At 45.3% G+C, this 25584-nt stretch overlaps 3 protein-coding genes across 7 annotated transcripts; 2 read left to right on the top strand and 1 right to left on the bottom strand.

The window, feature by feature from the left end:
• Positions 1–401: 401 nt before the first annotated feature.
• Positions 402–14912, bottom strand: LOC105900647 (E3 ubiquitin-protein ligase RNF31). 4 transcript variants are annotated; one of them, XM_031563078.2, is made up of 24 exons: positions 14436–14905; positions 13765–13964; positions 13237–13383; positions 12964–13119; positions 12789–12845; positions 12579–12684; positions 12090–12287; positions 11602–11761; positions 11099–11256; positions 10749–10894; positions 9696–9935; positions 8508–8834; positions 7872–8057; positions 6806–7012; positions 6154–6327; positions 4887–4985; positions 4663–4752; positions 4379–4493; positions 3221–3333; positions 2695–2805; positions 2221–2269; positions 1572–1668; positions 1029–1194; positions 402–939 (listed from the first exon to the last, which is right to left on the bottom strand). In XM_031563078.2, exons 2-24 carry the CDS (start codon positions 13960–13962, stop codon positions 889–891), a joined length of 3351 nt encoding a protein of 1116 aa, XP_031418938.1. In that variant the 5' UTR covers positions 13963–13964; positions 14436–14905; the 3' UTR covers positions 402–888. The 4 variants fall into 4 exon arrangements, 3 of the variants coding, with proteins under 3 accessions (XP_031418938.1, XP_012683447.2, XP_012683448.2); XM_012827993.3 differs by having other exon boundaries at positions 12144–12287; positions 14436–14903; XM_012827994.3 differs by lacking the exon at positions 12090–12287 and having other exon boundaries at positions 14436–14901.
• Positions 14913–15271: 359 nt separating this feature from the next.
• Positions 15272–18737, top strand: buc (bucky ball). Of its 2 annotated transcripts, XM_012827851.2 has the most exons (7): positions 15272–15310; positions 15530–15587; positions 15673–15849; positions 15936–17543; positions 17626–17736; positions 17952–18059; positions 18149–18737. In XM_012827851.2, the coding sequence occupies exons 2-7, from the start codon at positions 15581–15583 to the stop codon at positions 18178–18180; spliced, it is 2043 nt and encodes a 680-aa protein (XP_012683305.2). In that variant the 5' UTR covers positions 15272–15310; positions 15530–15580; the 3' UTR covers positions 18181–18737. The 2 variants fall into 2 exon arrangements, with proteins under 2 accessions (XP_012683305.2, XP_031418939.1); XM_031563079.1 differs by lacking the exons at positions 15530–15587; positions 15673–15849 and having other exon boundaries at positions 15293–15310.
• A 434-nt stretch (positions 18738–19171) lies between these two features.
• On the top strand, positions 19172–23884 carry rnf152 (ring finger protein 152). Its single transcript, XM_031563147.1, has 2 exons — positions 19172–19457; positions 22400–23884. Exon 2 carries the CDS (start codon positions 22633–22635, stop codon positions 23224–23226), a length of 594 nt encoding a protein of 197 aa, XP_031419007.1. The 5' UTR covers positions 19172–19457; positions 22400–22632; the 3' UTR covers positions 23227–23884.
• Positions 23885–25584: the final 1700 nt, after the last annotated feature.

Below are 25584 nucleotides of genomic sequence, written 5' to 3'. Positions count from 1 at the left end.
CAACCATACTTTTCAAAACCATTTACAGTAAACAAGTTACTCATAACGCCACACTCAAACATCTGTGTAGACAGTACGCCAATGATTAAATGACATCGCAAAATTTTATAGTGCGTGCAATTTCCATTGCAGAGAATAACAGCCTCTCGAGTCTCCATTGATGTTTCCATCAGCGGGTTCCGTCGCTGTTCCTCTGCACTGAAAATAAACTCTTCCCCTGCTAAACAAATCCATTTATTAGCCAGCGCTCATGACTAAAGTTGAACACAAACACAATGGGATTTCACGATGAAATGAAATGCACTAAAAGGTAATTGTTGCAAGGCTCACTAGCCATACATATATTTGTGTGATTACCACATAAGCGGAGTCCATTAAAAGAGAGACTTCAGGCTTCGAAGCAGTGATCAATCAGAGCTTTATTTGTTTGAAGACTCGATGATGGCAAGGCCAATCAGCAAATACTCACCATGATTAGACAACATGCATACAGGTCGCTCATGAGCATTGCAGACTGTCCTGCTCCTTCCTGATTCCGCATTCATACTGACAATGATAAATAAAACAATCACACTGCCATGCATCTTAGAGCCATCACAGTCTTCCTTGGGGCACAGAATGCAGAATCCTTGGAGCTCTCTGCCTTCGTCTTGTCCCCGTTTCCATACATCAAAGCATGTTTGTCATGTTCTTATAGGGTTATTCGGTAAGAGAGCGTTCTTACAGAATGACCATACAAGGACGTGAAAGGCATTGCGTGCTGTTTTTACCGCTCGAGTGCTGTAGTGTGCAGTTATTTCCACAGGAAGTAGACAAGGGCCTTAAATCCCACTGACACAAAACAATGTGTGTGTTTGTGTGTGCCTGTGTGCGCGTAACTATATTCCTTCACTTCTTCCGTGGGACTTTGTCACCAAGTGGCACACTATCCATCAATATCTGTGAGAAGAAAACAAAATGATGTCATTCAGGCAAGGCAACTACTATGAACCCAACAACTGACTTCCTTGTTAATTGCACCGACTCACTTTCAGTAGTCGAGAATAGTACGTCCTGTCGTCCTCGCTCTCCACCCGCGGCACCTCGACTTGGTACCTCCGGCAGGCTAGCAGCAGCTCGTTGGCGTTGTAGAGCGGTGCCGGGTCAATGGAGTGGCCGTTGATGAGGCTGACCAGATACTCTCTGTAGTGCTTCCTGTAGGGAGAGATCCCATTTACATCTGCTCATGACTCACCAGTCTGCTCTCTGAATCGCCCCCATCCACTCACTGGGAATCGGAATCTATGACTGCATTACATATTATATGGAGGTTAAAAGCGATGACTTTTTAGTCTAGTTTAGCATTAAGTTGCAATAACGCAAAAGAAACCAATTCCAGAAACAAAAAAAAAAAAAAAAAGAAATTGGCAAAAACAGAAATGCAGAAACACAAAAAAGATTGGTGACAACAATAACAAGAAAACAAGTTTTAAAAATAGTGGACTTATTATAAGTGAAGCACAAGTGTGATGGTGTGTGATGGTGTGTGTGTGTGTGTGTGTGTAACACGGGCCTGAGGAGGTCTCACTCACTCGCAGAGGCCTGCCTGGCCAGGCTGAGTCTGAGCTCCACATGCAGAGTCAGTCTGCTGTGCCCCCTCATCCTTCTGTTCTATCACGCCACACAAACCTAAAAACACCACGCACACGCACACACACACACACACACACACACACACACACACACACACACACACACAGAGGGAGAGGCAGAGAGAGAGAGAGAAAAAGCATACGAGTGAGATTGTGTGTGTGTGTGTGTGTGTGTGTGTGTGTGTGTATACACAGCAATGACGACCATGTGATTATTAGACCATGGAAAGAAAAGAGAAACGGAGGCAAGACAATGGGGTGCTGGGGAAGGTGTGAAATGAGCTAGTGGACGTGTGGGTGTGGGTGTGAGCTCGTAAATGTGTGGTAAGAAATACAGGCCAAGGAACCTGGAGGACACAACTACAGTATCCATCTCATTGTCTCCGGTTTTAGGCCTCCGGTGTGATGGGTGTCTTTGGGCACTGAGGCCCTACTGAGAGCACAGAACAAAGGAGAGAGAGAGAGAGAGAGAGAGAGAGAGAGAGAGAGAGCGGGGCGAGAGAGAGAGAGAGAGGGGCAAGAGAGAGAGGGGCGAGAGAGAGAGAGAGAGGGGCGAGAGAGAGAGAGAGAGCGGGGCGAGAGAGCCCACCTGCCTGTGTGCCAGGAGGCGTGTCCGTGTCGAACGCCACCTCTTCTTTCTGAAAAGCAAACCCATAATGAATAACACATAATGAGGACAAACACAACGGCTGGGAGACACAGAGATGAATGTTCAGTCATATTTGTTCTTGTGTAATATTGGTCTACTCTGAGGAACAATATGTCTGTGTGTACCTGCAGTAGGACCACTAAAACGTACGCCTGTTTGTATTGTGTATGTATCAATATGTATGCAAATGTGTGTGTTTGTACCTCTTTCTCTCTTTTTCTCTCTCTCTCTCTCTCTCTCTATCTGTGTGTGTGTGCATTTTTGCATGCCTGTGTATGTCTGTCTATATTTCTCTCTCTCTCTTGTGTGCATGTTTCTGTGTGTGTGTCTATGTCTATTTCTCTCTTTCTCTCCTTGTGTGCATGTCTCTGTGTGTGTGTGTGTGTGTGTGTGTGTGTGTGTGTGTGTGTGTACCTGCAGCAGGGCCTGCAGTCTGGCAGGCTCCCAGTCTCGCAGGTAGAAGAGGCAGTCTCTGGGGTGATGGGCATGCAGACCTGTCACACTGCACTGGATCACTGAGCACGTCTGAGGCAGCGGGGGGAGGGGGGGGGGGGGGGGGATGTCAGTCAATCACACATGCAGATACAAGTAAACAAATAAACACGCTTCAACTGACTTTCTATATCCACACATGACAGGAATCTCTTTCCAAAATAGCACACTGAATCCTCAACCCCACTGCTACACAAATATATATTTGTGTGGTTCATATTATATAGACAGACTGACTGACTGTCTCTCTGTCTCTCAGTCTGTCTATCAGTCAGTCAAGCCGTTTTGTCTCGGCTTGCTTTAGTAGTTTCTAATTATTATTATATTGCGTACCAACCAAATGTATTTCTAGCAAACTGTGACTAAGCAGTCTCAATAAACTAGGATGAAAGAGAAAAACAAACAAACACACAAACAAACAAACAAACAAACAAACAAACACGCTTACCGTGTGGAAGGGGTTATTGCAGCCACTGCAGAACTGATACCTGCACTGAGAGCAGCAGAAGTGCATGCATCCGCCTCTGGCCAGGGCATACTGGAACCTGCAGTTAGGGCACGCTGCAGGGAGGACAAGGGAGGTCCAGAGGGAGGGGGAGAGAGACGGGGGAAGCATTAGGACATAATGAGCAGTGGAGAAACGGCAGAGAGCGAGAGAGACAGCATGCAGACAGACAGACAGAGAACTCCTAGCTGATTTATCTGCTGTGTATAATCGGAGATCTGAAATCAGGAAGGCTATTCAGAGACTGGAAAGCCACTTCCACTGACCCTGATCGTCCGCTCACATCCAGCGGAGAGCTGGGTCAGTCAGCAGCATAAACTACTGACCTCTCCCAGGGCTGTCAAGCAGTGCGCTCTCTTTACTGACCTCTCCCAGGGCTGTCATCTAGTGAGCTCTCTTTACTGACCGCTTACATGGGCAGAAAGGCTGCTGCTTCCCACGCTGCCTCTGATAGTTCAATTGTTCACGACTTACTCACTTGACACCAATCCTCTTGTATTTCCTCCATGTCCCTACCTCTGTGTGGTGTTGCCTGTGTGGAAATGATCTGTGTGTGTGTGTGTGTGTGTGTGTGTGTGTGGTAGAGGTAAGGGGATGTATGGCATCCCTACGTGTATGTAGCACAATATACAGGGCAGGGGGCTTTTTTTCTGGTATTATAATATTGCAACAAGCAATTTTTGCCCTGCGTATTAGTAAGCAGTTAGGAGTGGTTTATCTGTCAACAAAGAGGACAACGTTTCATTTGAAATGCGGCTACGGCTAGTGACTGACAATGACTGCCGTTGAGAGGGTTAAAAAAAAAATGTCACAGTCATTTCTATTACAACAGAGAAAACATGGGCAAGGTTGTGGAATACTGATCAGAGGGATACCTTCACCTTTGTTGAGACAGAGGATGTTTAGCTGGCTCTGCTCGGTCACGATATGCGTGCACCAAAGCATTCATAATATGCGCTACTAGCTGCCCAATTGCTTTCAATGTAGTTTGGCTCGGCGCCAATGATCTACGTCCAATTTGAATCCAGTGGAGCAGTTCCAGACCACAACAACAGCCAGAGTGAATTGCGAGGGTTTGGCAGCGCGAGGCCGACGACTCACTGATGCCGTTGTCGCGCAGGTAGCCAGCCAGACCCTGCCTCTGATACTCCGGGTCATTCTCTCGCTTCCACGACTGGAACTGCTCACACGAGAGCCCCGTGTGCTGAGACTCCCACTGGAGAAGAAGACACAGAGAGAGAGAGAGCAAGAGAGAAAGAAAAAGAAAGAAGGAGAGGGGGGGGAGATGAAAGAGTAGGAAGGAGTGGCTGAATCGTAACTGATTACACTTTACAGAACGGGATCAGGAAAGCACTTAGGGGTAATGTTAGGTGCATGCTGCTTACAGGCTTCTTGCACTGCGCACAGAAACTGTTCCGGCACTGAAAACAAGTGACCTTGAGCTGATCGCCGTCGTAGATGAAGCCATAAGAGCACTGCAAAAGAGGGTGAGTGAAAGAGACAAATAGATAAGACAGAAAAAGTAATACGCTTTAACACAACTAGTGTACAGTACTGGTTCATGGTGGCATAGTGTTCTGTGTCATGGTGAAATAACAGGTGTACTCACGTGGCTGCACCACAGGAACTTAGGATCTTTAATGAGGGCCTGTTCTGTCAGCTTTTTATGGAACAGCTCATAAACATCCTGTTCCAAACATTCTCTGAGCTACACACACACACACACACACACACACACACACACACACACACACACACAAAGATTTAAACGTGAATGGATAGTGATCTCTGGACATCTCTACAACCACCTAGCAATAACTTAATTATTCACAATTAAACACAATTGACCAAAAACTCCAGGTTTGGCATCTTAAAATTGTCAACATGCTGTCTTGACACACTGCCATTTGACTTTTTAAAAACTGTTTTCAACTCTGTATCAACTGCCTTGCAGCAAATAGCCAATGGCATTTGACCTCACTACAATATGAAAGTCTTGGTGTTCTTATAGACTCAGATCTCACCTTCACCAGTCATATCAAAGCAATCACCAAAACAGCCTTCTGTCATCTTGAAAATATAGCCAGAAGCTCACCCATGCTTTTATCTCCAGTAGGATAGACTACCGTAATAGTCTCTTAACTGATTCTGGAAGTAGACTTGTACTCTTTCTTGACAGGGAAGTGACGTCTCAGGCTTCCGGTGAAGCTCTATCGGAGGGCCTATTGTCAGGCTCTATTCTCGGGCTAAACTCTATTTTGGGCCATTTTCTGAAAACGTCTCTGTCTGGCTCTATCAGGCTCTACTGCGGATTCTATTCCGGCTATTGCTCTAAGGTTCACATAGTCGGAGCTACTACCCCTATGTTTATATACATATATATATATATATATATATATATATATATATGAGGTATTTTATTGTTTTTACTTTGTAATTATTTATCCTTTGGTTGTTCCTTTTGATTGTATTTATGTAAAGCACATGGAATTGCCTCTGTGTGTGAAATGTGCCATATCAATAAACGTGCCTTGTAGCATTATAGAGGCCACTTTGTGTCACATAGTGTTATGAAATGACCTGTTCATCCAATCACAGGGAGAATGTCTAAACAACCCGTTGTACTAGCATGTTTACAACCCTTACTCATACCCTTCCAATACATCAATAAACACAGCTAATTAGTGTTTACTCAAAGCTCGCATGTACACATACTATTCACACAAATTGGAGCTACCTTCTACATCCATCTCTGCAGTATAATCAATCATCCTCTATTTCTTCACTTGTAATTAGGTAGTACACACACAAACACGCACGCACGCACACACACACACGTGCACACCCACACACACCAGAAAAAGACAAACTCACACCTGAATGTCAAGAGTGGAGAAGTAGCTGTTGAGGTGCTCAGGGTCGTTGATGTCAGGTTCCCAGCACACAGGGCACACCATGTCTCTGATATGCTTGTCCCTCACGGCAATGGTGAAGTGCTGCTTGAAACAGCCACAGCACACAGAACACTGGCACGATGTCAGAGACTGCATCTAGAAAGGGGAGGGGGAGAGAGAGGGAGAGAGGGAGAGAGAGCCGTGTCAGATAGTGTCACATTTACTTTAAAGTATGGTGGCGAGAGGGGTCTATGAAAATAAGAAAAGTAGAATAGAAAAGTAGGTCCACACTGTGCATGGCTGTGATAAGTGTGCTCTCGAAGGACTAAACAATGAGTGCCACTCCCCTGCACAAAATAGGACTGTAGCCTCTACTTGTCTGTGTATTTTCCCAGTGATCTCTGATGCAGAGTGAGGTGGTGGTGTGGAAGCCTAGCGCTGCTCCAGAACGTCTTGGGTGCATTTTCTCTTTACCTCTCTATGCCTCCATCCTTCTCTATTTTCTCACTTTTCCTCTCTCCCCAACGAAACTATGCTCTCTCTTTCCATCATCTCTCTCTCTCTCTCGCTCTCTTTTTCTATCATCTCTCTCTCTCTCTCTCTCTCTCTCTGTCTCTCTCTCTGAGTCGAGTACCTTGCTGTGGGGAAAGACAGAGAGGCAGATGGGGCATTCTTTGGCGAGCACGCGGCGAATGAAGTCGCGGTCGTGTGACTCGCGCACGGCCTGCACCACGTCCTCCAGGGTGTAGGGGGCGGCGGGGTCCTGCAGCAGAGACAGGGCCAGCTCACTGCGGCCCCAGCTGGGCAAGTCATATACCGCCAGCAGCCTGCGGCACACTCGCTGGAGGGAGACAGAGAGAGAGAGGGAGGGAGAGAGAGGAAAGGAGAGAGAGAGAGAGAGAGAGAGAGAGCGAGAGTCAGGGAGAGAGAGGAAAAGAGAGAGAGAGAGAGAGAGAGAGAGAGAGGGAGGGAGAGAGAGGAAGGGAGAGAGAGAGAGAGGGAGGGAGAGAGAGGAAGGGAGAGACAAGGGGGAAAAAACATTTTCAGTGATGCAGCTTCTGCGATAAAAAGCAGAAAGCAATCAGTGAAGAGGATTCTCTTTCCGTTGATGCAGAGTAAACGTTTCCAGTCCTCCCAGATCACAGGACTGACAGGGACGCTGCAGGGCCCCTGCCTGAGGAGCACATCCACACAGACTGTAAACGGTGCAAAACCTGACTTAATGATGATGATGATGATGATGATGATGGTGATAAAATGCCACTGGTGTAGTGTGACATAACAGACATCCTCACTCAAAGACCTCCATAGCTTAGTCACTCACAGGCTGACAAAGTTATTCTTTGAATAGCTGTACCCCTTTAACATTGACAGTGATTTTCTCTCCAGCACTGGCAGTCTCTTTCTTTCACATATGTAGCCCCTTTCCATGACCTTTTTTTTTCCACAAGCCACAAGTCTCTTCCTGCTAAAGTCAGTCAGTCCATGTTCTTTTTGTGCAGTAGTTTTTTTTGTTCACATTTCAATCGACTTGAATCACACAATAAGAATGTCACCGACGTTACTCATCCTCATTTTTAACTCTCACGTCTAACGCTGCTGTAATATTTCCAGCCGACACTTCTCCTGTGAGAGCGGATGAGAATGAGTCAGCCTCAAGACCTTGGCTTCGATCGGTTTCCTTCCGACAGATTTTTTACCTGTTTGTCTGGGTGGTGGATATTGAGGGGGGGCTCGGGCTGGTCGCTCCACATGCGCTGGTGAAACGGCTCCAGGAGGGGGCGCTGCAGCAGGGCAAGGGCGCCCTTCACCTCACCCCCGCTCAGTCGGAGGGCCTCTCCGCAGCGGGCCGTGTCGCTGAAGCCCAGCGCACTCAGCTCCTTCACCTGGAACACCACAAAAACACGCCGACACGGTCAAGCACACAAGAGAGCGGTTTCTCGCTAAGGGGACACCACACACCTAACAAATCCCCATCAAAATCAGTAAGGATTCAGGAAAACATCTAGGTCACAGAACAAGGTTTCATTTTCTGCAGCCTCCCTATTTGTGAGGTTTCAAGGATGCTTCTTTAGTGGTGTTTTTGTCTCGCTTGTTGTTGTGTATTGTTGCTCTGCATCACATTTGCATATGCGTTTGACACCCAGGGAGCTCACATGCTAATGAAAATGTTCATCTGCACTGTGCTGAATACAGCTTTGAGTAAAAGCATCCGCTAAACTGTAAACTGTAAATTCTACGATTAGCACAAACACACTCTTAGGCTAATAAGAGTGACAGGAAAACTCATTCGGTTGAGCAGTCTTTAGCTCTGTGCGGTTTGTGGCGTGGCTGACCTTGGCCTTTCTATCTCTCAGCGCCTGTTTGATCGCGCGCTCAGTGTCGCCACCTGCTGTCAGCCAGGCGTACTTGGCCTCGGCCCTGGACAGCTGCTGCACCCCTCCTCGACTCGGCTGCTCCTGCGAGCCGTCGGTGCGCTCAGAGGACTCTGGCTGGAGTGGGGCGCGGGGACCCAGCAGAGTCGAGGCAGCCCGGGCGCAAATCTCATCCAGCAAGGCGGGCAGCTGAGCCTTCAGCCAATCGCAGGGCACGACGCTGCTGTCGCCAGAGACGCAGACGCCCGTGTACACCTCCTCTGGGCTCACCCCCTTCCGCTCGCCTTCCTGAGGAGAGAGAAGAGAGGAGAGAGAAGGGAGGGAGTGGAAGAGACAGAGAGAAAGAGGGAGAGAGAGAGAGAGAGAGAAGGGAGGGAGAGAGAGAGAGAGAGAGAGAGAGAGAGAGACAGAGAGAGAGAGACAGGGAGAGAGAGAGAGAGAAGGGAGGGAGTGGAAGAGAGAGAGAGAGATTCAGTGAAAATCCTCTTCTGTGGAAAAAATGCCTTAAAAATGCCCCCTGCGTCTACCGATCCGCACTCTGTGTTTGCACATACACACTCAAAACACACACACACACACACACACACACACACACACACACACACACACACACACACACACACAGACCCAAAGAACACTCACACACAGACACACAAACACACACACAGACACACACATATCTCAACACCAGATATTATGTTATCTGAGGACTTGCAACACAACTTGACAAAATGACCTCTAAAATAAATTATTTTTCATTAGGCCATGGCCACAAATGTCTGGAAAAAACTAACCATCAGTATGGACAAGACATAAATCAAGAATGCATATCAGAGCAAAGGAAGCCAAATACAGGTGACGAGTCCAATGTTCAGCCCCCACTGTAGCGTGTAAATTTACACCTGAAATTCATTCAGCTTAATTTGACCTTGCCTTAACTGCATTTAGTGAATGATGAATGGCTCTTTTGGTCAAATTAGCCTATACATTTATTAGGCCTAACAGATGCTGTGAAAGACTCGGAAGTTTGTTGTGTGGTCATCATACATTGCCGTCATATCTCCTGTTGAACTCATAAGTGGCACGGGTGGGTCATAGCTGTGCTTGCCATGTACAGTATGTCAATGGGAGGAGCCAGGGTCAACTCACACGAATCAGCTGGATCAGCTTCAGCCCCTCCTCCTTCATCAGCCTCTGGCGCTTCACGTCCGGGTCCTCGCTGGGCGTGGCTTTGGGCTTGATGGACAGCTGCGGGAAGTCCCTGGCGGGAGAAGGTGTTCTGAATTTGGAGGGTAAGGGGGCGGGGGCGGGCTCGGGCCGAGGGAGGTCACACATCTCGCAGATGGACGATGGCGTGTGATTGGCGTAGGTGCAGAACTGACACATCCACTGAGAGACAGAGGGAGAAAGAGAGAAAAGGGAAGAGAAAAAAGAAACTCATGTTAGGACTACAATCCACAGGCACTACCTTGGTGCAGTATGTAGATATCATCTATCTGATAGGGGGAATTTCTAAGAAATTGTGTACGGGCAATAATGTTCTGAAATTACGGGTAATTGCATGTTGCATCATTTCACGACAAGGTTATCGTGTCTGGAATTTCACAACGCAACTGTCAGTTAAGTGACAGTCTTTGTGCCAGCAGCACATCACACAAGTCATGTTGTGTTTGAAAAAGCTTTTTCACAGCACATAAAAAGCCATGGTAGACTTGTCAGGGGAGCTCCAGGCATGGAAACAGCTACTAGAGAGAGAGACCTTTGGTCTGTTAGATGAGATTAGCTGCTGGTGTAAATGATGATAAGTTGTCATGACAAAAAAAAATGAACAAGGAGCACAAGGTGAGTGAAATGAAAGTGTTCATAGTGTGGTAACCAAGAAGGGTGGAAGTAAAAAAAATGTATCTAAGTGAGGGCAGTGGCGGCCAACTGCTTCTATGGTTTAAAGTCACCACAGACTGATGAGGTAAATTAGCACACACTGGTAATTACAAATGTGCTCCAAAAACGCCTACATTTATAAAAAAAAAATAAAAAAAAAAAAAAATAAACTGTGCTAGACTGTGGTTATCAAATGCTAGCATTCACCCCCACTTAACAACATTGCAAGTTTATTGGTTACAGCCTACTAAGTAATTGAGGGGCTCAATGTGTTCAATTAGAGAGAGAGAGAGGGAGAGAGAGAGAGAGAGAGACTGATACCTGACTGCTTCTTAGACCCATTGTGGGCGCGGCTGGACGTGAGGGTGTAGTTGGCGGGGGGCGTGTGGCCAGACGGGGGCGCTCACACACCTCACACAGAACACTGCTGCCCGGGTTCACCACTGTGCAGCTCTTACACTGCCACTCTGCCGAGCGAAGACACAGAGACGGCATCTTTAGCAACCACACACAGGGTACGCAAATGTTGTAAATATTGGTCAAATATAACATTACAAATATTACAGTGTTCAGCACTGGAAGAGAAACAGAAAGAAAGAAAGCAATAGAGAAACAATGAGAGGAGAAGGAGGAAAGGAGCGACAGATAGATAGACAGACAGACAGGTAGACCTGTGATGGTGGAGGGCTGTAGCAGCTCCTCCTGTGGGGCGCTAGTGGCCGCAGTTGCAGTAGAGGCCAGACGGGGGCGCTCACATGTCCCACACAGCACCTCCTGCAGCCTATTAAGTGTGGTGCAGTGGACACACTGCCAGGAGGACAAGGACACGCTGACAGACAGGACAGGACAGGACACACCGTCAGCATGAATTACATTTTCACGTATTTAAAACACTACCATCAAACTCAAATTACTCAGGCATTGCCAATAGTTTTACCAAAACCGTGTTCAATGTACTGTATATACTATGGTACATGAAGAAATGCTGCACTCTCCTTAAAACTGCATGTCTCTTTGACAATGACTTTGAAGTAGACATTGGACAGTGACTGAAGTATGATAGGTGAAGGGTTCACACAAGGCAAACCTAAGAAGAACTGGGGCTAAAGGAAAGATAAGCGTGACTCGTCAGACTTTGTCTTTGAGCAGAATGCTCTCAACATCTCCAGCTCACCTTATTGACTTTGGAGGCTTGGCGGAGGCCACTGCGATCCTGCTATGGCTGGCGCGTGCCGGATGCGAGTGGTACAGCCGGTCGCATTCCGAGCACAGCCTCTGAACGCACACGGGGCACTGGGCGGACACAGGGAATATCCCACATATGGTGCAGTTATCTGGACAGGGGAGACAGACAGACAGACAGACAGACAGAGAGAGAAGCCAGAAGTGATTCAAAGCAGACAGAAAGAAGAACTGAGAACACACACAGCCCAACAGAGTGAAGTGTGCAAAAGGCACTGTCAGTTTCACTTCAGCGTTTTGCTCTATTCAATCCAGCTGAGAATTAAGGAACAGCAAGAGCTGAGTGAGCTCAGGCACGTACAGCGTGTCATCATTTAGCAGAGGGTTCTTTCCAGAATAACGTAACACAGTCGAGGCATGCTATTTCATCAGTGCTTGTGCTCCCTGGGACCTAACCTGAAGGTTCATAGCATCTCCTACCATTTTGAACTGTGGGGGCCAAACTCAGCCGTGAGCTGAGGCCTGTGTGCTCACCCTGCCTCTCGGCCAGCGTGGGCTCCCGCTTATGGGTGGCTCTGCTAGGGTGGCGATGGAAGGCCAAGTCACAAGACTCACAAAAGCGAATGGAACCGCACGGAGCGCACAACACAGAAGCGGTGCCACCACAGAGACTACAACCTGCTCAGAGAGTGGGCCGGAGAGAGAGACATGGAGAGGGGGAGAGACAAAGAGAGAGAGAGAGAGAGAGAGAGAGAGAGAGAGAGAGAGAGAGAGAGGGGTAAGAAAGAAACAGTTCACTTTATACAGATGAAAGGACTGCCTCTCCACAGACACTGTCTGGTGAGAGTAATGAAGAGGAGAGTTCCAAACAGGAAGCAATGATAGACAACAAAGACAAGACAACACTTCATAACAGCAAAGAATGAACTCGGGAAAGAACAATGATGGGTTGGAAAAGGCTGCACTCACCAGTGGGCTTAGTGGAGGAGGACGCTTTAGATGGAGTAGCAGCTAACATTAGTTTATCCTCCTTTTTCCATGGAGTGTCAGAGGGGGAGGCCAGCAATTTTTCCTCCTGTACAGAAAAAAACATGAATTATGGTCTAAAGCTAGTACAGGGATGAGAAAATGCACACAGTGCTGATCTGGATTGAGATAGGGTGAGGAGAATAGAATTACCTGCTGAAATACTGACGGAACTAGTGGCTCAAAGAACTCTGGATGAGGGTGAGACTCCTTTGGATAACAAAACAGACGGCGAAACAGACAGAGACAGACAGGAAATATTACTTAAAGACACATGTGTCCATGTGTAAGGTCTGCATTGATGACCCAGATTCAGTGGAGCCCAGACCTGGATAAGCATGTCAAGCTCCATCCTTAGACTCATGACCTCCAGGGTGACCGAGGACACCTTCTGAATATCTGGCTCTTGGATATCCTCAGGAAAGCTGAGACCGTCTGCTTGTTGATTGGTGTATCCATAGAGACCCAGCACTGCCCTTCCTCCCTGAAAACCAATGAGAAAACAGCTGAAAGTCCCCCTCTGGTCTTTCTGATATGGCACAAGCCTTTTCACATTATTCACATTAAGGCGCTAGAAGTAATGGGAAACAGCAGTGACTACCTTAATGGCATCCACTGTTGCTCTGAAAACAGGGTTATTGTGCTTCACGGTCCGCCAAAACTTTGGCCTGTTGGAGCTGGTGAGGTTGGATCCATACTTCTCTAGGATGTTAAGAGCAGTGGAGAGTCTCTGCAAAGAACCTATGGTCTAACAGGCACCATAGCAGAAATGTGAACGGAGGGATATGAAAAAAAAGAAGACTTCCAGATTGCAGACATATTGAAACCATGGTTGCCAATTTTCAAGGCTGACTTGACAAAAAGTATGAGATTGACGAAGAGTCTGAGAGTTGGCAACACTGGTGTAACTGAGAGTGACCAATTACCATTAATGCATCAGTATGCAATTTTGCAGTAGTTTAACCCTACAGGATTTTGTAACAGTCCAGCATAATGTCACATTGATTAAAGTAATTTACAGATTCATATATCTACATGGGAAATGCCTCAGTCAGGTTTAATGTGGTGTGTTAACACTAACCGATCAATCATGTTTTACACAAGAAAATCCCTGCATTCCTGTGCTCACCTCTTTCTTGTTATTGCCAGAACTGTTTTCCTTCACCATGATTTCTGCTGAGATTTCCCGGTACTTGACAGATGGTGGTAAGGCAAGGTTGGCCATGGCACACACACCTGCCCGGACTTCATGAGCTGAGCATGGTGAAGACAGACAGGCCTCAGCCCGACTTCTCACCTCCTCAAGCTGTGCTGATAGACTGTCCATGACTTGAAAATCATACACAACAATGGTATTTACTCACAACAAACTCATGGGGGCAACATTTTCTTAAGTTGAATGCAGAATCTGTACTGTACACTAGCTCACTTTGATGATGATTTTTACTTTTTGAAACGGCATAGGCCCAATGATTTTCACTGAGAATAAACATACTCTATGTCAGTAAACGTCTGACTGTCAATTACGCATTCATTTAACCAGCTGGGTCAGATGAGCTGGGTCAGTAAGACAGACCAGTAACTGTGCACGAATGTCAACAGAGTGACTAGCTATCATGTTACCCAGCTGAACCAGTTAGGTTTTCATTACGTTGCGTAATGAACACTGTTATGTTAGCAGCAAATCTGTTTTGTTATCTATCGTTTTCTATAGGCCTAGTAAGAAATATAGTTATATGGTACGGTACCTAGCTAGCTAACTCAGTGACCCATATACCATTCACGTTTGTGTTTACATACCTACGGCGATAAGCTACTGCTTTTAAGCATATCTAAAATCGGAGAGACGGGTCGTTGTAAACCAGGGTCCACATGTTCCGTCACGTTCCATCCACCACCAGCAGCAAGAATCAAAACATTACCGTTTTTCAAGACTCCGTTGTAATATCTTGCTCTAACACGGTAACCGTCGGATTTCACTGAACCAACATGGCTGGTGAGGGAGAGCCTGCTATCGAAAACTCTTCAAAATAAAAGATGTGCTTCATAATAATTATCCAGACTTTGCCAAAAAAACAGTCTGCTCTTTATTTGTTTCGATTAATTATTGGAAAATTAAACGTAGGTTACCCTAAGCCTATGGTAGGAGGTAGTACATAGATTACATTAGTTAATAGTTAAAAACCTAAATGTTTCACGACTTATCAAAATGTTTCCACGACTTATTTATCACAAAAAAGAATGATTGTTTTAGGGGGGAATCTCAAACCTAAAAGATACTTTCAGTAGGAGAACGAAGAACTAGGTCTGACATTTACCTCTAATTTTACGGTCAAGATGTCCATCTAGTGGTCCACAACTGAGAGTGTAAAAAAAAAAAACATGTATTTAAGTGGCCTGCTTTCTACAAAAACATTGAGTGTGGTGGTAAGGACGGTCACTTCTAAGCACAGTAGCACATGCATTTTCTTTTGTTGTGAATTTTGTTGAGATGTGTCAGAGGTCCAAACAGACCTTGAACCAGCGAAATGTGATGCAACACACCTCTAATGTTAATTATAGCCTATGATAAGGCACGAACAACTAGGCCTACCTAGCCTATAAAATGGAGTCTCGTTTGATGTTTGTCTTTTAGTGCACTTTTCCATGACCACGTTTTGTCACGTTCACCTAAGGTCAGTAACTTGCATGAAGTTGAATTTGCTTGCTTGTTTGTTCGTTTGTTATTAGATTAGATTACATTAGATACGATTCAATTTGAACTTTATTGCCATTGTGCAGTACGGGTACAAAGTTTATTCAAAGTCCTTGAAATACAGAAGTTACCGAAAGTTTAAAGTAGGCCTTTGCAACATGAGCGTGTTTTAACGTTACATCTTCTATGTACGTTTTAGTATTGCAGTGTGCAGTATCCTGTGTTCACTCTTTTTGTTCCTGTAGGAGAAATGGAAGGTAAGCTAATTACTTGCTATTCATCAGCAAAGCGTCTTATGTCTTTTGCCCATTTTGACTTTTTTCGCCCCCCTCTCCCCCCAAGACATGAATAATCAATATCCATTCAATTGGAATTGGGGTAACTCACCTCACCACACACGACCATTTTTCTGTGTTCCACCATCCACTCAACCACCCAACCAACCACCAAACCAACCTTATTTCACAACGAACCCATGGAATATGAATCCATACAGTCAGTATGGTTTTCCATGGCCAGGTATTTTAACCAGTAATTTGGCCAAATAAATCCCCAAATTCTGCAAATCAAATGTGTTAACATTTTTTCCCTTTTTTATCATATAGCCATTTCATATGGACGATACATGGCGCCAGTACAATACATGCAGCAGCCTAGTTATGTGGTCCCCCAGGCTCCTCTGTATCCAGTGGATTACAGGAGAGTCTTCAACCAACCTAATCCATTTCCTTCAGCCCAAGATGTGAACTTCCCTTACCATGTTGAGCAGTCTCGCCTGCCACGGCAGACCGCTTGTTCTGAGGTCCAAACAGAGCCATATGACGCTGTCAGCAAGACCTGTGAAACGCCTGCAGAGGATATGGGTTCAAACTATGCAGTCACTTCCTCGACCCCTTCTGCCATTCAGTATCCTGGGAAGGAAGAGGTGCCCAGCGGTTCAGATAGACCAGGTCTGGAAGCACCTTTGTCTAAAAAAGCACTCTTTACCAGCCAGGAACTGGGAGATGATGCCGTTCAGCATTCATCTCTCAATGAATCCTCTGCCGTGCTCTATGACGCAAAATCAAACCAGGTCTGTTTGGAGGAGTGTGTGTTATCAGATGTCCCCGACGGTTCCTCTGTTCATGATGTGTGCCTAACTGAGAGAGGAAGTGAATCTCACCAACAGTCAGAATCCCAGAAGCAGAATATCTCTACCGTGCAGAACCTACCAGGGGAAGATGGCCACCAAAATGAAGATGCAGGGGACACTCCCTGTCCAGACTCTGGAGTACATGAAGGTAGTGAAGGTAGTAGTCATGTGATCCAAAGTCTGGAGTCAAAAGAGACACACAGCCGACCAGAGAGTCCAGCTCTCAAGCATGACTCTGATTTGGGAAAAGATTCAGACCCCATTCCGGAGACTGATTATCTGGTAAGTCCAGATGCTGATGTGGAGGACTTGCCCTTTCGCATCCTTCGCCTGCCCTGTACTAAACTGACTACTACTGGTCTGCTGGACAAGTCTGACCCACTTTGGTGCACAGAGAACACAAGTACACTTCTTCCTTCCCAGACCTGCCTCATGAGGACTGGCAGCTACAGTTACTATCCACACGCAGAGCAAGAGCGCCAGAGCGTCCTCAGTCCATCTCTGGATGAACTCTCCTCCAGAGACGAGCTGTTCTCCACTGATGTGGAGGATGAGGACTTTGTCTCTGAGCCTGTGTATCTAAAAAGCAGCAGGCTGGGTGGTGCGTGCAGTGACTCTATGCCCAGTGGAGGAGCGACGGAGAACACGCTGGGGGAGGGGAGATGCACAGCTTGTCAGGAAACTTGTGCCACCTGTGGGCTGAGTCTGAGAAGGTCAAGTCCAGAGCCAGGACATGGTGAATATCCTGAAACGGGTGAAGACCGCGCTGAGGTGTTGGAGGAAGCCGACTTGGACTATGCCAACCCGGATGACAGTGAAGATGAGTGGAGTTCTTATGAAGCGCATGAGGTTCCCGTCAAGAACCTGCAACGCTCCAGCAGACACTCTGCGTCACTGAGTAATCAGCCTCCCAAGTACAAACCTAAAAGGGCTCTTTGTGGGGAAGCTGGAGTAGGGGATCAGGATGAACAGGACCACGGCCACTTGAGAGGGCCAGAATGCTGCGAGCGCAAAGCCACTGCCAAGACGGGCAAGATTAAAGGAAGGGCATCATGGAGTGGCCCCCTTAGATCCTACTCTGGTAAGCGACTGGTGATTCTTTTCTGTTTGTTGGCCTAGAAATGTAAGTTCCACAATGATTCTTATCTGTTTTGTATTTCTAGACAAACAGTGGGGTGAGGGCACTGTGACCCCCGACAAAGAGGGCTGGAGTAACAGTGTTGGGAAGCACAAAGCAAAGCCATGGAAACCTGGCAACCGGAATCCAGAACTGGGTAGGTTTGCCTCAAGTTTCTTGTTTTTCTGAGCTTGAAATGGGACTTCTTGTACACGGCAATGGGAACTGCTTATCATTTGTTGATTAACCTTGATCCTCGGCACTTAGACTTTCCAAAGAGATTATCCTGATTTTAGGGCTTGTTTTTTCCTAAAAGCCTTTTTCTTTCTTTCTTTCTTTCTTTCTTTCTCTCTCTTGCCATGGCTCTGAAAGCCACAAGAAGAGGGGCCTACTGCAAGACGTTTGAGCAACAGAGGCCCAGACGGAATGAATTTGATGACTATAATGACGCAGAGTTTTCCAGTTACAAAAGGGGCAAAGGTAGTGTTGTAAGGCTAGTCTCCATTGTTTTTTTTTTTGTCTCAAAGCTTTTTCCTTTAACATTCCTCCTTTTCCTTTCCCCATTGCAGGGTCCGCAAAGAAAAGGGGCACAAGATACTGAATCATGTTGATGCACTGCTTTAACATTGTAAACTTTAAAAATATATTAATATTCTTATAAAACCCTATGCACTATGAAATGCACCAAAATGCATTCTAATAAGACACTACTGTAAATGTATTTGTATTGTACTGCAAAATGGACACGTTTCTTGGACTGTGTTTTCAGTGTTTGAGTTGTACTTGAATGCTATGCATTCATCTTAATCCTTCCTGGGGATTGCGGTCACTGGGTCGTGTTATGGCAGATGCCTATAAAACCCTCTAATAGGAGAGGCCTGATCTGGGAGGTGTAGATCAGAGCTCGCCTGGAGGGGGTTCTGGTCTTTCGCATCGTCAAAGCACAATGCCCACTGAAGCTACTCCCCAGGCTTGCTAAAGCATTGAACACTGGAAATGCAATCAAAAGTTATACCAAGAGATGGGCGTCAGGGTTTTTTTTCCTCTCTGTCACTTTGGTCACTTTTTATTGTGCAGATTTAGTTTTAAAACCTGCAGTGTAATATTGACATCTTGCTTGCAGTGTTATTTTGTAATTAAAGTCTTGCATTGCATAAATGTGTGTGCACGCTGCTTTATTTAACTGCTTTTGGTGTGTGTGTGGTGTGTTTTTAAATATACAATGTTGTCCTTACGTTTATCCTAGTTATTTGGTTAAAGTCTCCATACTTCTGTACGTCGCCTAAGCCAGTCAAATGCAAGTAATCAACAGTTCTTGTATGTAATAATTACAGTGCCTCGTGTTCATTTTCCCTTAGTTGATCAATAGCCTGGGGGTAGTGACTAGATTCATGGCTTTACAGCTAATTTAAACCGCTGTCTGGAAAACGTATTTTCTTTTGTTTTTGTTTGTAATCCCATTGTGATGGAATGGAGTTAGAAGTTACGGTTTCCCCTAAGGAGCTGGCCTTTCATGCTAAATTGTTGTATTGGAGACAAGTCTGTGCTTGCTGGAAAGAAGTATGCTTTCAGTGAACTGCCGATCCCAAATTAAGTGAACTTTTCTTTAAACAAATCCAGATCTAAGACGTAGACCACACGTTGAACCACTTGCTCGTGTGTACCTATGTTAAATTGGCTGTTATCACGGTATGGGCGTGGTTTGAAAATCTAGGCGTTAGGGTAGCTCGTACTCTATTGGCTGCAGTGAAGTTCTTGAGAGGGGTGTGTTAAGGAACCGTCGTACCCTAATCAGCTGTCAAAATATTGTGTGACACTAGTAACAAGACTATAGCTATAGGAATAAGCATGACCTACAATATCTCTACGAAACGTGGGGTAAGTCACTCGATAATGATCAGAAGTAGACTGTAAAAGACTTAGATATATCACTAGTCATTTGTCGTCAAGTAGGTTAAAACAACTTTTGGGTTCGTTTGCATGTGAAGTCGACAAATATTCAATAATCACTCGTTTCCATATCCAACTCTGGACACAAGTTTTTTATTTCCGGTAGCCTATTTGGTTTGATTTCGTTTTTGCTTTGCTTATTAAAAAAAAAGAATAGTGCTATACTGAAACTGAAGTTAGTCCAGTCAACAGGGTGTGTTTGTAAAATAAGTTACATTTAAGCCGTTGCATAACCAAAGACGGTTACCCTCGACAATAAGCCTGTAGGTAGGCTTCTACACAATATTGGCCATTGCGATTAGGTTACAACAAAAGGTCGACATTTTTCTTTGTATTAACCAGTCACCTTGCATGTTGCATTTTTTTTTTACCTTAGAGGCTGGCCTTCTGTAGGCCTACGTGAATAATATGCTGCCCTTTTAGTGACATTTGTTTCCAACATTGTGCTGTCATAAAGAGGGACATTGCCCCTTTTCTGTAGGATTTGCATTTGCACTTTCCGTGCCGAGTTCGTTGCTTTTCGCATGGTGTGCAATGCATCTGTATAGATCTACACAGATTAGCCTACCATAATAGCGGTGGATATTCTGGTTTGGTTGGTACATTTGAACACGTCGGAACAAGTATGAGGTGGTCACTCAATAGCAGACTGTTGTGTTGCCAGTTACAGTAAACATAGTAAAGTAATAACCTTGTCCATACATGACAGTTAATGCATACAATTGGATGCATAAATGAGTTGTACTTGCAATGCACCTTGTCTGAACCAAGTCCTCACTCATCGTTTTTCTTCAGGGAGGCTTACTGCTTAATGAGTTGATTCCAAAGTTCTGATATTATCTCCAACATGTTTGCCCCTAAGATCATATCCAGTTTCTTATTAACTTCAGGTGATGAAAAGGACCAAGTTAGTTATTCAGTGTTATATAATTTTCTGTGTTCAGGAATTTTCAATGGCAGTATCATTTCAAGAACACATGAAATAAGATGAATTCAGTTCCTCATTGGCACTTTCTTTTTCATATTCAGTATGGGTATGGGTGCAGTCTTCACTTAATTCATTTAATTATACCTAATACAATAAACATAAATGACTTTTCAGTCACTGTTTGGTGCTATTGATCAATTCATTGTTGACCTGGGGAGTGAGATAATGAGATGATTAAAGCTACGTACATACAGTATTGGTATAGTAGGTGTATGATAAAGAAATCCATTGGGCTTAGGTGATAACATGCAGAATGAATTAACATAAAATAAGACAGAAATGCAGCAAGAGATATGGAGCAAAGAGTAGTTCTCAAAAGAACTAGCAAAAGCAATATTGATCAGTTTCAGTGTGATGAGGTAGAATGAAGGCCTGATTAAAAATGCAATCTTATCTTCTTGTGCTCTGTCATGGTCTCATGAAAGGCTAAAGAATAGGCCTTTGTACAGAATTCAGCTTTAGCACTGGAGAGAGACAGAGGACTCTCCTGGGTGCATTTCCTATCATCATCGCATTTAATTACATCTTTAATTCTACCAGAGGAACAAGGTGAAGAAGGAAGAACAGATAGGGGTTTGCTGAGCAAAGCTTTTGAAACAGTGACATCTGGTGGCCAATACATTTTTGTAGGGCTGTAATTCCAATGCTTGTGATTTTCTACTCCATCCATTGCGGGCTTGCTGGCATGCCCAGCCCCTATTCCTGGTGCGGTTGTGGTGTGGTTTCTGGATCCTTTCGAGGCACTGAGGCAGACAGCTCACACCCCAGGTCATCGATGTCTGCTGGCGCGGCCATCTTGTCCTTCACAGCGTGGCACTAGATACCACTTCTGACACCATTGTAATGATGAGCAGGAGGCAGGCTTCTCTTTGGTGTCTTTGCCCCTTATTGAAGATACGCAGCAATTGAACACTCAGGAACTGATGACAGCCTGACAATTTCTTGCTTTGCCTCCCCTGTCACGGCGAGCCTGGGCTGTACATTGCAGTGAAAACAATCCCTACAATTGGACGGGGCAGGGCAGGGCAAACGCACCTCATTTTTGAGATGTACATGATGTGTTGGTGAGGAAACGGAGCATCGCTTCCAAAGTAACATTGCTTTGAAGCAATGCTTCCGGTGCCTTACTTTGTTTACTCAAGACACGTGTTGAGCCTGCAGTCAGATAATCAAATCAATTACGTCCTCTGCCTTTTCCTAATCACTTTTTTCTTTAACCTTGATGGAAGAGGTCATTGGGTCAGGGAAAGATGGCATTATGTTATTGATGTTATTGATGTTATAAAAAAGAGGGTCGTTACATTTAGTGGGACAGCATTATCTCTTTTCTCTCCGAAAGGATGGTTCCGTGTACCCTATGTTAATAGGGATAAGAGAGAAAGCATTGAAGCACCTTTCCTTATCATTTAGAGAATTCAACCAACTCTTTATCATGGCTGCCATTTAGATACTTCCTGGTCATTTCACTCAGTTAAGACTTGCTGCCTATCTTGTTAGCAGACAGACCTGACATAATGATTGAATGACTTTGGACCAGGTGCCTTTTGGGTCTTAATTTAAGGGACAGTGACCAACTTCAAGATGTTGTCATCATATAGGCTATTGATGAACCTCCAGGATATTATCACATACTGACCAACGTCAGGTTAATATCACATAATGTATAATGCCTGGTGATAGGTTATATCTTTGTTCTGATATGTTTGAGTATATCTGCTCTCCTCCTCACTGTTCAAGAGACTCTCCTGTCTAGAGACCGGATTCCCATATAAATCCTGGGAACAACCTTTCACTCTCTTTCCTTCTTGTCAGTTTATTTTGTAGATAGGAGGATACTTTGACATTTTCTGTTCTCACACGTGCTCCTCTCCTCGCTCCACAGACACAACAAACCCTGGATCAATAAGGAGAGCTGCCATGCATCCCTGAACCTGACTCATGAGTCAAGAGTGAGAAGCAGAGGGTGTTAAGAGGATCCGCTGTGTTGATCCATGATGCCTCACTAAGACATCTTATCCCAGGCACGCGCACCGTGGAGAGGCTACCACTTTGAACCTGCGAGCTGCGACCCACTCAAATACTTCCCCCCCCTTACCGGTCTTACATTCAAGCACAATGTCTAGCCTGGGTCAGGACTCGCTGCTGGAGTGCCAGATCTGCTTTAACTTCTACGGTAGCCGGCGGCGGCCCAAGCTGCTGGGCTGTGGTCACACCTGCTGCTCGGCGTGCCTGGGGCGCATGTGCGGGAGCCAGTGCGAGGTGGCCTGCCCGTGGTGTCGCGCCCTCACCAGCTTCCCCGAGGGCCTCTCTGTCTCCCAGCTCCCCGATGATCCGCAGACCCTCCTCTTCCTCGCCCGGCGCATGCCAGTGTTCATGCGCTTGCCCGGCGACGGCTGCTACCTGCTGCCCTTGTCAGCGGATGCAGAGGGTCCTCTGTTGCCGGGGGAGCTTGCACCCTGCTTGGTCAGAACCAGTCAGCTGAAGGATGTTACCGTGGTGACAGTTGCCGACAACCGGATGCTGGAATTGGAGAGGGGAAGAGGAGGACGGGGAGGGGATCGGAGAGAGGACCATGTAGTCAAACAGTCACGCTGGACGACGGTCTGCACAGTGGTCCTAGTTGTCATCATCTTGCTCTTTCTGCTAGCTATCATTTTGCAAAATATTGCTTGTGTCTCCAAACCCTTCACAATAATAGCTTGCAGATAAAGACATAGAAGAAGTGAATGGACCTTCCACTGACACTGTGACAGATACTGTAGAAAGGTTGTGGAGGACTGACTGCTCTGCCTTGTTACAGGGGTGTCCTTGCAGCACTGAGGCCAGGAGAGAAAGACTGTGAAATAAATGTAATAGTGGGCATTTGAGTGGTGATGGGATGTTTTTATTTTATTTTACACGATTGTAGTTATTGTATAAAACTTTCCTCATCATTCAGTATACTCTATGAGGATAGTGTGTTTAGTGACATACAGGAGCCTTGTAAAACTCTAAAGTGTGTGAGGAATGTTTCATTTCTCTGCTTTGTGTCCTTCAAGAACAGCATGTCCAGGCCATGAGGAATGTGCTCTGTTAGCAAAACTAAAATGCAGTGGAGTGCTGATATGTAGAGACTCCAGCAGTAATTACACATATACTGATTTTCTTCATCTCTTGGATATAGCTGATCGGTCAAGTGAAAGTCTCAAATTTACAGATATCACTGCAATGTACAACACACATGACAGCATGTACTACAGATTGTCTTTGAAAGACTACTCAAACAGTTGCTTTTTAAAGTCTGACTTCTTCAGCTATCCCAGACGAGCACCCAATTATGTTATGGCCAGCCTGCACTGAGGGTAACATAAATGGGGAGACACACACAGCTCGGCTCTTGTTGTTTATTAAACAAATGCAATTGGACAGGTAAAAAGGTACAGGATAGCCAGTAGGGGTCGCCAAAATACAAACTTGATATGTATGAAAGGCCGCCAGAGCAGGGGGACATAAAACAAGGATATTAGAAGACATTACAGGTCAAAGATTACATCTGCTATTGATGTGAAATCAATTGCTTAGCCTAAAGTTGTCATCTGAACAGGTGCCAGTAGGACTGTGATCACTGAATGTGTATTGGCATGTTGGCCACCACTTTCTCTTTCATAGACGATGTACACCGACCACACCAGCTTCCTTAGCAACACAGTGTTGCCACGGTATCCACCATAAGAATATAACTTACCTTGAACCTAATTCTTGCCTTGTATGGCTGCTGAACTACATAAGCATAAATCTGTTAGTTGTATAAAGGACAATCTGTGCTTGTTCTGGGCATACTCCAGCACAGCTGGAAACAATCAAGCATTGTTTTGAGCCTCTGTCATAGGGGGCATTAATATATTTACACTTTGGTGGGAGTGGGAGTGAATGACTGTGTCCATATGAGGAGACATGACTGAAACTACTGCAGCAGCACCGGCCATTAGTGCCAGAGGCCATCCACCTTTGGTGTCATTCAGTTCTGAATATTACAATTATTTTAGTCTAATCTGAAGATAACTCATGGTAAGGTGTGTTGTGGTAATAACGTTACAATATTGTGGAATTTGCTGTTTCTTACTCTGTCAGGTTAGCCTGACGATGTCATACTCATAATTCTAGTCAGAATATGAGTCTGATATCGCTCCATTGGGCTGTGATTATGGGGCGTGTTTCAACCGAACCAGGAGTAAAAAATGCCTCTTCGCTCAATTGGTTACCTACAACCAATCAGAACAACGTAGTATGTGACCAGGGGCAGCTGATACATTACACTTTTACCGGATCCCGTAGGAAGGAAGGCAAAAACATCTTTTCGATTGACAAATGCCTTAATCGCGTTTCTCTGTTCCTCTTTCAAAATGAATGCACTGTCAATGTCTAAATGGACTCGAATCTATACATTTCAGCTCTCCAGCGGCAGCCATGTTTGTTGAAAACAAATTCAACTCGTGTGTTGGTGACGTGGTTGGTTACGCTACTGTTGATCATCTGTCCATCATCGTATAAAGCCCGCCTTAACAATTTGATTGGTACGGCCGATATCGAGCCGCAGATAATTTCTCCTCAATGGAGTAATGCCAGACCGAACTTCCCAACCAAAAAATGTGTGGGCGGGGCTAAGTTCGGTCTGGTATCCAGGCTACTGTCAGGTTCCAATGCTGAGGCATTTCAGTGGTTATGGTTGAGGTTTGAAGGGTTACAGTCTGAAACAATCATCATACATATGTAACGATGGTCAAGCAACGGGGAGACGGAGGCGAATCTGTTGAACTTTCTTTTATTTTCCTTTAGAAAATAAATCAAAACATTGCCATCAGGCTTTGGTGTGAACGTACAGCATCCGATCAAAAGCATAGGCTTCTCTGCTGATTACTTCAGTAATAGAAAATATGTACAAAACTTTTAACTTCCCATACACAGTGGAATGGGCATAACTGTAGCCTAAGTGCACAGAGTTACAGCACTTCATTCAAACCTATTTACATTATGGAGCCACATACCTTTAGAAAATAAATCAAAACATTGCCATCAGGCTTTGGTGTG

Source organism: Clupea harengus, chromosome 25, assembly GCF_900700415.2.
Source record: "Clupea harengus chromosome 25, Ch_v2.0.2, whole genome shotgun sequence".
Classification (NCBI taxonomy): domain Eukaryota; kingdom Metazoa; phylum Chordata; class Actinopteri; order Clupeiformes; family Clupeidae; genus Clupea; species Clupea harengus.
The sequence above is the reverse complement of the archived record's forward strand: the minus strand, read 5'-3'. Positions and strand labels throughout refer to the sequence as shown.